At 41.3% G+C, this 14,126-nt stretch overlaps 1 protein-coding gene across 2 annotated transcripts in view; it reads right to left on the reverse strand.

Moving 5' to 3' along the window:
- stau2 (staufen double-stranded RNA binding protein 2) overlaps positions 1 to 14,126 on the reverse strand; it is an 87,525-nt gene that overhangs the window by 57,159 nt on the left and 16,240 nt on the right. For both annotated transcript variants that reach the window (XM_071485324.1, XM_071485325.1), the window contains exons 6-7: positions 9,032 to 9,191; positions 3,767 to 3,874 (exon numbers count right to left, since the gene is read on the reverse strand). In XM_071485324.1, the coding sequence (XP_071341425.1) occupies positions 3,767 to 3,874; positions 9,032 to 9,191 (268 nt within the window). The remainder of the gene's footprint in view (positions 1 to 3,766; positions 3,875 to 9,031; positions 9,192 to 14,126) is intronic.

Here is a 14,126-nt window from a genome sequence, read left to right on the forward strand (position 1 = left end):
CACAAGCTGTGATTTATAGATTGGTTCCTCTTTGATGCTGACATCTGTTTGATATTGCCTGACGGGCGGATTAAATGAGCCAACTGCCTCTCAGGGTGGCGGCGACCCTCATCGTTGCAGAGGGATGGGAAAGCAGACACTCGCTAGCAGTGACTCACGAGTAATTTCATGCCCCAGTGAGGGCAGGGATGAGATGATGTGAAAACATGGCTGCTGCAAACGGAGTTCACATGAGAGATGACCATTACGGTTTCGTGTAGGATCCATGAATGCATAACTGTGCGTGTATGTCTGTGAGTTGAAGAGTTTGACTGGGGGTGTGGGAGTGTACCATTTCTTCTCAGAGCATCAAAGAAGACATGGTAAAGAGGACGTGACGGCAGGAAAGGAGTTGAGGCCAAGCTTTGTCTAATGACTTATAATGTAATAGAACCAATGGGCAAAAAAGAGACCCATAGAGACATGTAATTCATACTTGGTCTCCAGCCACAGCATAGTGGCAGGGTGAGAGCATATTGCACGCAACATGCTGATTGAGGATGAAAATGAATCTGCTGGAGAGCTATCAGGAGTATGAGGCGGACAGAAAGGTATGTTATGCCAGGAGAGGGAGATGATGATTGCATCCTGGCCTTCAGACAGTTTAGTTTGACATGGGACAGGAAAATAAATGTGGTGTGACTGATATGCAGAGATGGAGAACAAAATGAACATCTTCATGCACAAGGTTTTTAGCATAACGAAAATAAAAAAGATTGAAGGAAGGAAAAAAAAAAACTGTTTCCACTTTCTCTCTCTAAATCATGAAATCTATTTGTAGCAAAGGCAAGGCCAAATAAATCCAGCAAAACACTGCTGTCACTGAAGGCACACAATTCATAACTTGTGAAATAGGCACAGAATATTAGCCGCTGATGGAGATGTAGATAGATGGTGAAAGAAAGACAAAGTGGGAGAGGAAGCACAGTGAGAGAAGTTACTGATTTACTGCTCTTCAGACAGCAGTTATGAACAGCCAGTCTCCAGAATGACAGCGAGCAGAAGAGAGGCCGATTAGAGGAATGTGCCTGTGGTCTGCTTTAAAAAAAAAAAAAAAAAACGCCACTCTCAGCTTCCAGTTTGGAAGGACTGAAAATGAAAGTGGAGTAATTGCTGTCAGTGACAAAGACATGACAGATAATGAATCACATCAATCCAGATTTAGCTGGCTGAAATTATTAATAGCAGTTCCAGGAAGGATAGCCATGTCATGCTCTGATGAGCAAATGTGTTTTTGAACAAAGACGAGAGAGTTGGGGGGGGGGGGGTTATAAAAGGGAGGACTGGACTGCTTTCCAGATATTTTTTCCAATGTTGTGTAAACTCTTATTAGCAAGAAAAGTCAACGGAGTGAGAAGACTCTCCCTCCCTTCCTTCCATCCCAGTCTCCATTTCCTCTCACCCCCAATCCGCCTATCCCCCTAGCCTCAACACGCTACCGCCCTTTGTGTGATTTTTGGGAATGATGGTAGGAGAGGTGGAAGGGAGGGATTCTGTAGAGGAAGGGAGGGGGCACACAGAGTAAACTGAGCCTCCCTTGTTTTTGGCACCTTGCAGAGTGCAGAAGAAGAAGAGGGAGCAATGAGGGAGACAATATTGGATGAGTCAGCTAAGATATGGTGAAAGCCAAGGAGAACGGACCCAGCAGGTCATGTAAGGACACACTGGAGTTCTTCATGGATTTAGAAAAGTTGGGGGCAGTGGCTCTGATGATTAAAAAAGCATTGGTAGGATTCCCTATAACATCCAGAGGAGTCTTACTGCGCAAAATAAAAACCCTGAGTAAGGCTGTTAACCCACCTCTTATCCGGCTGAACATGCCAGTGGGAGGTTGTAGCAGCACTGGGCAGTTCCCAGCTGAGTTTATGGGGGACACAAACCCTCTGCCAAAAGCTTTTCCCAGAGGCCGCTGTGTGAGGCAGCTTCTTATCAAACAGAGACCACTGTGACCGAACACGCAAGCCTACACAGAGGTGGTGTAAGATTCATTTCCTCTAATGGTCACTTCATGTTGTGTTAAACTGACTGAGAATGTACTGACATGATAGGGAAAATCCATTACCATCACACATGCAACAGGATTTCCCACAGCCGTTTATGGAAAACGTAGGCTGCCTCCAAAGAACCGATAAGTTTCCTCAAGTTTTAGGGAATGTGTACCCTTAAAATTGAACACAAAAGATGAGTCCCTGCTGGCATCTGCGCAAACCCTCTCCAAGTCAGGAGCTGTTGGAGGAATGCAGCCCAGTCACAGTCAGCCGCAGGTGTGTGACAAATAACTCAACACACATGCAAGACAGTGGAAGCATAACTTCCAGTAAAGCACTAAACTGAAGTTAGTTTACTTTGATCATCTCCTGCTGGAGGCACCTATATATAATGCACTGGCATTACGGTATTTAGCGCTTAATATTCAGCAGATTAACTTGTATTTTATCTAACGTTTAGTTAATCAGGTAGTCTCATTGCGATCAAGATCTCCTTTGTGAAGAAGTGAAGATGCTGTGAAACACTGACTGCCTCAAAGACTCTCATCACAAGTCGTTTTAGAGAGGGGCAACAGGCCACTGTAACTTACTGAGAATGTACTGTAACTTTGGACTGTGTGGGATGAAGGATAAAGTCTTTATCCTTTTTTGAGGTGTGGAGGCTGCATCAAAAGGCAAAAGTGAGTTCATCATTACAAACTCTTTGTTGTGATGTGTAGGCAAGCACTGTCAAATCCCACAACTGATTTTTTGAATTCTAGTCCAGATCCCAAGTTTCACATACAGAGAGATGTGTGCAAAATACTGCACAAAATAATAATAATAATAATAGAAAAAAAACATTTTATGTATCACTGCAGCCATTAATAAAATAATGTCTTAGGTGTGAATATTAAGCACAAGTGTGACATAATTTTAGTGCAACACTGGAACCTTTGGTCACCTTATAATGCTTTTGTTTTTGTTGAAACTTTGTCTTGCTTGTTGTATTGGCTTGCATTATACTGTATTGTAAAGGTATACCAAATAATCTTAAAACACACATTTCAAATAAGTGCTGAAATGAAGGTTTTGTCAAACATTTCAGCTAAGCAAGGGACAAATACTGATTCAAGTTGTTCAAGAAAGTTTTAGAAAAAATGTACTATTCTATTGATACATTCAAGCAGATCTGATTTTGTAGAGGATGGCTATTAAATGTTAAAATGCTAATTAATCTTGCAGATGATCCACAATGATCAGCACTTTATCAGCTGAGTCACCCAAAAAGTCACTGGGTCCACGTCACCAGAAACCATATCAATGTTCAGCATCAGGAATAATTTGAACTTAACACCATGAGAATTTCCACAAGCCTCAAAAGACAGTAATCCATCTAAGAATTCCTGACCTCAATGATGTAAAAAGAAATTAAGCAAAACTGGATAAACACACATCCTCACAGATATCATATTTCATTGTTATTGTGGGTTAAGACTTATCAGTGTGACGCCTTCAGTTTTCCCTGAGTTATCTTCTCATAAAGCTAATGAGCTGTATTCTTGTAAGTTACCGCTCTATGACATTGCACAAACCCAGGGAACACATCATGACTAATCATACATCCTCTAACTCCATGGCCTTATCCTCATTTCCCATTCATTCACGTCACTACTTCAAGGAAACACATGACTTACAATTTACAGTAGTACCAATGATAACAATGCCCCATGGCCTTATTTTTGTCATGTGTTTCTCACCTCAAAGTTGACGGACAAGTTCCTCTTGAGGGCAATTTCGTAGACCAGGCTGATCTCTGATTTGCTGGCATCAGTGCCTTCCTCAGTCTCCCCTTTCTCTTCTGGGTTCTGGAAAACAACATCACAAAAAAAATAAATAAATAAGTCAGAGGTCAAAACGGTAAAAGAACACGTACTGATTGTTATTGCTCATACTAGTGTTGCTTCTAAGTAACAGGCATCAAGATGCTGTTCTGTTACACTACTTAAAATCATAGTACTATTGCTCATTGTTAGCTTTTCCCTTGAGCCAAAACTCCAAAAACTTGATGTTCCTTACCCCCTGACCTGTGTCAGGGGGTAAGGAACACACACACACGCTCACACACAGAGGGAGAACCATCGAGCTAAAATTCAGAAGTGCAACATCCACTAAGAAAGTTTTGTCAGTTTGTCAGTTGTTGACTGATAAATAGCACGGCTGGTGTGGTGAATGCAAACAAGAGCAGGAAGAGCCTCTGACATCATTTAGATTCCTGTTTGGATGTATTATAGTTTTACAGTAAATGAAAAACACAGAAAAAGGAGTAAGTAGACCATAAATAACTGTGGACAATGTTCAACCTGCTAATGTCAGATAACATAATGTCTGTGAAGATGGCTACATTAAAGGCGCTAACTCTTTTGCAATGCCATCATGTGTCTACACGGCTTGTCTGCGGAGCGAAATGAGTAAGTGGTTAAGAATAACCATTGGTTGGCCCGGTGTTGGACCTCTCCTATTGGCTTTTGCTCTTGCAAAAATAATTTGACACAAATTTTCTGTTGCATCATCAGGGGGCGTTTTCAGTGGATCCACAACAGTTTTCATTTTCAGATCCCATTTTCAAAAAAGCACCAAGTGACAAATCTATTACTGGTTAGTGGTTAACACTGCCCTGTGAGCAAGAGGCACACCTGACTTTGTGTCTACTCACGTAGCAACAGTGAGACGGAGCAGTAGCTTGTTACCCAGACAGAGGGTGTGAGCATTGTGAGAGACAAAATGAGAAAGGCATTCTGACGCAAGAACCTTTCTTTCTGAGTCATGATTTTACAGGTAAATATAGCCAAAAAAATGGTTTCTTATGTGTATGGTGATTTTGACAGACAATGTTGCGGTTATAAAATTTTAGCAGCTTGGAAATGGCTTGGAAGTGACTGTTGGTAACATGTAACCTTAATGAGCCACGCTCGGGTCACTATTTCATACTTGTCCCGTCATTTGAAATCGGCTGCAATAAAATACTGCGTATGTGAGCACAGAGAGTCGGAGAGGAGCAAACAGATGAAGGCCTGAAACCAGCTGACACCAGGCAGAATGCAAATATAATGTGGTGAGATCATGAATATGCTAATTAGAGAATTATATCATCTAACGCCATTTAGCGACTTCCAACAGGCTTTGGCTAGTTTCCATTGAAAGTTCTTCTTCCACATCAGTTTTCAATCACGTCCTCAGTTTCACTCATTGAACAAACATGGTCCGGCCATATATTGGGTTTTGACTAAGACCAATACTGACGTATTTTCTGTGGATTTCTCTTGAGGTTTTTTAAAATAAATGGAAAGAAAATGTATCCCTTATTCTTTTCCTACAGCCGGAGAAAACAACAGACCATGACCCCAAAATAGCGGCAGATATCAAACCAAGACTTCTCGAAATTACACACCTAGAGAGTGGATGTCCGCCAAGCTGCTGCAACAAGTAGCCTGTCGTCTGTCTAAGATCCTTATCTGATAGGGGATTGAGAACTCAGTATTCCTGGACATGACTGGTGGTCCTCTGTCTGTACACAATGGTCTCTCATAGTGGTGGTCCACTAAATTTGAGAAATATTATACACAAACTCTCTGTTCTAGAGAGTCAAATTATTATTTGTGAACATTGAGAACCGCCTTTCCCTCAAAACAGAAACTGGAGATCAAGGACTCAGAAGGGAAGGATTGTTAAGGTCAGCGGGAAAGCACCAGCAGATTTCATTGGGATAACCACATATTTGTCGGATCCAGATAGACCTAACAACATTGCTATGTTAAAAATTTTTTTTTTTTTCAATCCACAAAATTTGACGCCCATGAATCTATGAAGTAATTCTGGACTTATTACCAGATGACTCTGGTCTGAGCCTTTTGTCAGTTTAACAGTGACTGAATTGCTAAGTTAGCTGTACTGTAAGTACAATTTTCAGGAGTTAAATAGAAAATAAATAGATTACTATTTGCCTAATAATTAAGGTTTTGCTATTTGTCCCTTCTACTAATAAAGGAACAAATGTTAATGTCATAGAGATCATATCAGGCACACAAGGGGCTTTTTGGTGCCAATTGTCTATGGGAATATAGAGAACTGTCTCGATCTTTATCTTTTCATGTCCAGCTCTTTGTCTGATTAAGTCTGAAAGGCTGTGGTCTTTCCCTTTGGGCTCCTTCCCTTCTCCTTCTTCTCATTGTGTGACCTGATACGTCGCATGATTCATACTGTGAGATCTCTTGGATTTCACAGGAAACAGTCACGTGATTCGATGCACCTACCGCACCGGGACGAAAGGCTTCATGCTGGTGAGAGGTGCGCTTTTGTTTTGTGTGTGCTAGGACATCATCTGCTCCTTGCATGTATGTATGCAGACACAGGCGAAAACCTGAGAGTCAGTCCAAACGGCCTCAGTCCGTTCTTCTGTTTCTCTTGTATTCATGTGTTTTCCTCTGCTGCTGTTTTCAGCATTCTTCATACGTATGATTAATAGTGTGAATCCACTCTCAAGGCTGCAATATCAAGCCACTGGTTGTAAGTGTCTGCATGTGTCTGTGGGTGTGAAATTGTGTTGGAATTACCAAGCAGATCAACAACCTTCTAGTGACAAAGACAAATACGGGGCTAAATCTGACTTCAGTGCTGGATGTCCTGGACAGAAAGTCCTGGGAAAAGTATAAGCAAGCGAAGAGCTCATATAGTGCTCTGAGACATTAATACTCAGCCTAAAGGGGCTGTTTGAATGGGCGAACAGAATGCTTAACATTCACATCTATGCCCTTGGGAAACTGATTTCATAATAGCAGAAAGCATTCTAGATCAAAGAATTGGAAGACGGGGCTCCCAATAGACAGAGCAACATCATTCTTAGAAAACTAACTTTATTGTAAAGGGTACAATGTCACAGGTCTAAATATATCTTCCTTTACACTGACCATGTTATGACCACGCAACCTTGCTCCTAGATACTGATGATGTAGATTTCCCCTCATAAATACCCAGTCAAAACATTTATTATGAGATAAACAAGACAGGAAGTGCACTTGCTTAACATCATGTCATACTTTGAATAGTATCTCCAGTATCTAAACCCAATGGCACTGGATTTACGAGTTAGTCAGCAGTTTCATTACTTAATTATATATATTCCCTGAAGCCACGTGAAGTTGGAGGTGTTTCTTTTGTGTTTCCTAAGGTTACATATTGTTGTTCTATCTGTGTATAAACACTCTAATTAAAGCGTCACTGATATTTACCTGTGGTCTTCCTCAAAATAAAGGTTTGACAGCCCTTGGTGAAAAGGAACACTTTTAGCCTGAGGGTGTCCACACATTTACACATGTAGGAGCACACACACACTCATGTGGAGACAGAATGACAGGCATATACTGTAGACACAATGTGCCTCAATTTGTAAAGGAAGACTCAGAAGCACTGGCAAACAAAGAGCTCATTTATGGAGACCGACGCCACAAGAGAGCGAGTCAGGCAAGTCAGAGGAGCCAAAGCGTTTTGAATAACCATCAGCAATGCCAGGCGTTGAGGATATGGGGTAATTTGATTTCCGGTGGGAGATGATAACAACAGTTAACAGCTATGCCTGAGGGGAAACTCTGGAAAGGTACAGTGACATTGGGAGTAGGCTGAAAGAGAAAGGACCCAAAAAAAACTGAGGAACAGATAATAAATCCCTGCCAGGTGCAAACTAAAACTATGGAGATTGAAGGGCTTAAATTATACAGAGATGAGGTGGATTTGGATTCAATCTGATGAAAGGTGGTTATGTATTCATCTCAGTAACCCCTCCGAAAAAACAGCGTAACACTCTTTAGAGCCTCTCCAGGGAGAGCACAAACAGATCTGCAGTGCAAATCCTGACTTTTCATTAAGGGTAGAGCTTTCAAGTGGGACGGGGTCAAGTGGAGAGACAGAGTCTTCTGGGGTGAAAGCAGTCACATGCTGAACGGTTGAGGTTGGGATGATTGGTGGACAATTGAAGTGGAGAGTGGAATGTGGATGTATGACAAACCATTAGGTTGGAGTGGAACGGCTTTGTGTACATTAATAAATGTGTAATGTTAATATGTTAGCTACACCGTAGAGCTAAAATGATGAGGCGATTAACCGATCGCTCGACAGAAAATATGTCTTGGCTGATAATTGTAATCACATTATTATTTTGGCAACAGTTGCGTAGAAATGTAATACCTTTCAGTATAATCATTTGACCTGACCAAATGTTGAGTACCAGTGAAGACACTTCCACTCAGCACTTAGTAATAAACTGCACCAAATGCGACATGTGTGGCTACTTGTAGAGCAAGGATTGTGTCCAAAGGGAGTGGGACACTGAATGTGGAAAAGTGATAAAGATGGAGATATTTGAATTTATCTTACTGTCAACACATCCCATTAAAAGACCAAAACAATAATGAACTGATCCTAGTGACAAGTATTATCTGTGTAGCCAAAGCCTGAAACGCAGTAGCTTATTTGTCTCTCACACAGCTCTGTTGTCATGGCAAACTACTGCACTAGATGACATTTTTCTCCATTACATTGAATATGGGTTCTGGACCAAACTCATGTCTTTTTTCTAACTTGTCAAAAATTATGAAAGTATAGAATGATGCAGCCATTATGTTAACAACACAGTTATGAAGGAGAATAAATGGTGGTTTGGATACAGTTTCTTGTCACAGTATTGTAGTAACACAATGAAAAGATTACTGCAGCTTTATTTTGTTTAAGGAAAATTAATTAAAAACACATCAAGGACAATCAAAGTAGTTTTATACAAGAGTGAGAAAAGTTTAGGAACACACAATATTTTATTTCCATAAGCAAGACAGAAGTCCATTAAAGTTTTCATAGTAACAGAACCGCACTGAAGACAGCAGTGGGGTTTCCCGGAGAAGTGCAAGTTAAACAACTGCTGGTATGCTGTGCTAGTGCAAGCCTTTCTGTTTACATGTGTTTGTGTGTGTGTTTACCTGTGGTGGCCGTTCTGGGATGGGTTCATTGCGCAAGGCTTGTAGGGCCTTCATGGCAGCGTTGTGTCTTGCTGCTTGGCGGGTGCGTCCCTCGCCAATAAACTCGTGACTCCCCACGGACAGCTGCACATAGAAGATCTTAGGAACAGGATAATGGTACCTGGCATGAACAGAACAACAGAAGGGAGAAGGGAATATTTATCATAAAAAACTGTTTACCACAACATGCAATGCATGCATGCAAATCTGGAATAAAAGGATATTAGAGGATGAATTTGTTTACAGCCTTAAGTGAACAGTTAAACATGTCATAAAAACAGATGAAAAGCAAGGAAGGGAAGGCTCCAACATTATGAGCCATGTTATCAATTCACACCGTTTACAGCGTTCCCAAATTAAAGGCCCATCACTTCATCAGGGTCAATTACTACACAATGGCCTGTTGGCCAACCACTTGAGTAATGCCTTGCTATTGAATCTCAGCTTAGGGATGCCTAACAAAGCATGGGGACATATATATCCCCTCCTCTTTCTTCTGGCTCTGGACATAGATTTTCCTCTCTTTCTTTGGGTTGTGACAGAGCGGGACTGAGCTGTCAACGAGGAGATTTAGAGGTCTGCAAGTCCGCGTGTGTGATACCCCCTCCTGGGTCAGGGGGAGAATGGCTGAGAATGTCTGCAGGATTGCGGACAAGGAAAGAGAAATAGTGGGAACGCTAACAAGAGAAGAGAGGAATCCAAAGTTTTTCTTATCCGTCTCCCTGTCCTCTTTCTTCTCTGACAGTATATACTTGTATTCGCAAGGACATACAGACACCATATGTGGCAGACACAAATGGATAGCAGCAGCTAAGATTTTTCTGTCTTTACAAGAGTCTGGTGCCAAAATGTATTCAATATTTTCATGTTTGGTCAAGGCATTGAGCTTTTAATAAGATAATGAAAATCAGTAGTTGGGGAATGTGGTGGAGTTTATTTCATGACGTGCTAAGAAAATTAAAACAATCTTTACAGCAATGCATCTATCCCTTTTCCCAGTTTATACATATCTATTCTTTTTCAGTTATACCACAACATCCTACTTGGCGGTGCAGCAGCCGTGAGATGTGAGATTTAATACTTGATTGAGTACATGTGGGAATTTGGGAAACTCGAGAAGCTTGAAAATGTAGAGTAGGAAAAACTGTATTTTCACACAGTTTCTTTCACAACCAATCATTCTCTTGTGTCTCTAAAGTGTAACAAAACAAAAAATCTGCAGCCATGCTAGCAGCCTTGTGTGGCAGTGCGCTGGTGCTTCAAGATACACATTACGTCAGCATGCTAAACACAATAGCAATGCTTGCAATGCTGAAGTTTAGCAGCTTAACCCTAAACACAAAGTACAGCTGAGAATGTCAACAGGTTTCCAGCTGTATGGTAATAAACCAAAGTTATAATCATCATCATCATCATCATCATCATCATCATCATCATCATCATCATCATCATCATCATCATCCTCCTCCTCCTCCTCCTAAGGATGTCATTGTGTATACTAAATCGATACAATGGTCGTTGAGATATTTCACTGAAAACCGCAAATGTGAACCTTGTGGTAGACGATTACCAAAGTCTTTGTTATTCATTGAGTGAGGACCACCATGTCCGTGCAAAATTTTTTGCCAATTCATCTATGTGAAGTTGAGATATTTCTCTGCATAAGTGAAACCTTTGACTTGCTATAGGGGATATATGAAAAGTCAGGGGATCACCAAAGTCATTAGGGGTCATCTTTAAAGCACCTTGGATATCTACCAATAGTATAGTTAAGGTGTGGAAATGTGGAAACATTGCTCAGATGGTGCAACAAACAAGAAGAAGAAGCCAGGAGGGTGAGACAGATTCTAAACAAATTTCAGTATTAGCCAAAACGTCTCATGTAAAGATCCACCACACTTTACAGATCAACATCTGTAATTTCAGATTTTTTCATCAAGATGAAATTGCAAATAATAATGTTCCCAGATGTCGGCAGATACATTGGTGAGTAAAGTGTTACGGTAACTGACAAAAACTGTGCCATTACTAAGTCAGTTTGACCCATGCAATATTAAACAGGAATTTTCCACTAGATTCTCAAACTTGATGAAGTTCTCCCAAAGCGATTTGTAGGCGTATTTGGCATTTTTTCAATGGAAATACTGAAAATACTGTCTCCTCACCAACAGCAATTTTTACAAGGTAACTCTTTACAACACATCATTCTTCTAAACAAACCTCCCATCTTCCCACCCTCATCATCTCTTTCCCCACTCTCTTGCCCCACAGGCCAAACAATGAGTCAGCATTTTACTCCCAGAATTCCAGCAGGTCTTTCTCCAGCCCACAGCCCTCCTCTCATCCGTCTGCTCTCAGCTCCTCCTGGCCACGGGAGCCTTCCCTGGGCGGGGGCCTGCCTGGCCCTCGCACGTCAAGTGTGGCCCCAGGGTCTCAGAGGACATGCCAAGTGCAACATGGGCTCCGGCCAACAGCGCAGAGCTGAGATGGGAGCAGCTGGGGCTGGAGCACTGAGTACAGGTGCAGAGAGAGAGAGAGAGAGAGAGAGAGAGAGAGAGAGAGAGAGAGAAAAAGAGGGATGGAAAGAAAGAGAGAAGAGAGAGGGACACGGAGGGAGGCCAGTGGGAGACCCTACTTCACAACGTGGGAAAGTAGTGGCTTACACACAAGCGAGTCAGCCAAGAACACAGGCGAGCACACGCACACACACCAAAATCATGCAGACAAAAAAAGGCAGGAAAATCACGTCAGAGCGCTGTGGCCAGTACAAAAATCAGCACATGCTGACTGGATCTGCCTGTTCTGTGTTATCAATTATTATTGTTGTTATTATTACTACTACAGAGAGGGAACTGGACCAGGACACCTGTAGTGTGGGCGTAGAGACTGCTGAAAGGGAAAGAAAATAATAACAATGAAAAAACCCACCCATGTGTCTCTGTGATGACGTGAGTGTGTGTATGTGTATCTGGTATGACGCCGGGATGAGCGACTGGGTAAGGGAGAGAAAAACTACCTGATGGCACAACTCAATCAAATGATAACTCATCTGCATTAAGCAGTGAATAATGAATTTGGCTGTGAAGCCCTGCAGTGCTCTTTAATGTGGTCTTCTTTAGTTAAGGTCACGTTTTCATCATAATCATTCAAAGACTCCTGCACGAACACACACAGAGATAGACACATTCAAAGATCCAGACGTTTTTTGAGGCCACACACAGTCCTACTGGGAAACTGGAGATATGGTATTGCAATTATCACTATAAATGACAGGGTGACATTTCAGACGGAAACTATTTTATCCTGTGGCATCGAAAACTGTTTCCCTTCTAAAGAAAAAAAAAACCTGCATGTGTCGCACTCGTTCTGAAACTGAAGATAGAATATTTACATTCACTGCACCACATACAGCCACTAGTTTTCATAACACACAAGTTGCATATAATCACACTAAGTGACAGTAGACAGTTGGTGTAAATATTCTATTTATACAATGGCAAAAAACACACTTAAATACTCTAGTCAAGTAGCACTGTACCTCATGATTTTCTGTTTAAGTATAGATGTAATGTTTTGGGACATCCTGCATCATTTTCAGTAGTTGCAGTGATGCACAGATGAAGTCTGACAGAATACTTTAACAAAATTGAATTATGCTTATTCTCCATTTGCTGTTGAGGTCCAGTCCACTAATTTAATGGTGAGCATGCCAGATGGCGAAGCTTTCAAGTCACAGATAAATAAAAAAAAAAAGAAAGGGCATAGAGATTTCATAGTTCTATTGAATAAATATTAAAAATATGTGGCCTATAATTAAACACATGACATTGCTGACCAGTTACAGATGGCAGTGTACAGGGAGCCATGAAAATTTCAACAGCTTTGGCTGGCAAACCAGTGCAGACCGCAGCAATCAAAACCAAATGCAGCGCTTCCTTTTAGTCGTAAACCTGCCATTTTGCCCATGAGAACACATCAAACTCAGTTTTGTTTAGAATATAATGCCACCCTTCATCATCCCAGTCAACTGTGGTTAGAAACCCCAGTGGAGGTCACCTATGCTACGCATTAGTCATTAAATATTAAATAGGATACTCATTAAGCTATGCAAGACTGTTGATGCTGGCAGCAGTTCATGTAGGTGCCTACACACTGTGCAACAAGTTCACTGCCTGTCAATCTGTGCTAAATGAGTCTAATAAATCCTTGGAAGCAATCAGTGTCAGGCTCTGTCAGGGGGTGCGATGAATGCCTGGTGGATTGTTGTGCTGCCACATAAACAGAAAGAAAATAAAAACATGTAAGCAGAAACCTTGCGTCATTCATCTGCACCTTAATGATTTGAAAATGAAGCATGACAAAATGATTTCATGTGTAAGAGCTCTTTGGATAGCTGAGCTCTTGCATTTGTAGTAGAGTCATGAATATGGTGTTGTTGATTTTTCCTCAGTGACTCTGCCTTGGACTGCTGATGTGATAACTGACTTCAAAATCGGTCGTGAGATGATGCGGTGTTCTTTAAAAAAAAAATTAATTAAAAACTTGTTTTGCTAAAATGATCCACAACAACACAAAATCTCTGGCTCAACAGCATTGACAAAAACTCAAAAGAGGAGGAAAAAGAGAGTGAAGATCAGGAGAAAGAAGGTTTGAGTTTGGGGTATGTATGTTTTTTTTAACGGTGTCATTATGCAGACTTACCAGTGCTGTACTTTGATTGGTTGGTTGGGTTGTAACTAAGGTCACATTTTGGGATTTTGGCACTGAAATTCTGAAACTTTTGCAGGCTGTGTTTAGTTGGAAAAGTCCTAAATCAACCATCGGTGTCTCACAGTAGAATCTAAGACCCCCATTTCTGGTGAAAACCGATTTCACCACCTTTCTCTCACAATTGTCCACTTTTGTTTGACAACCTAAAATTGCACAGTTAAAAAGGGGCCTTTACAGGTAAGTAAAGTCTAATTCATAACATGTTTATATTTGTTTTAGTGCAGCTCACTTCATAGGCCCCCCACCCGCATCCACAACCATCAACAGTACAGACCAGACCCAAAGT

This window comes from Trachinotus anak, unplaced genomic scaffold (genome assembly GCF_046630095.1).
Source record: "Trachinotus anak isolate AG129_WGS33_773 ecotype Australia unplaced genomic scaffold, CSIRO_AGI_Tana_v1 ptg000009l, whole genome shotgun sequence".
NCBI lineage: Eukaryota > Metazoa > Chordata > Actinopteri > Carangiformes > Carangidae > Trachinotus > Trachinotus anak.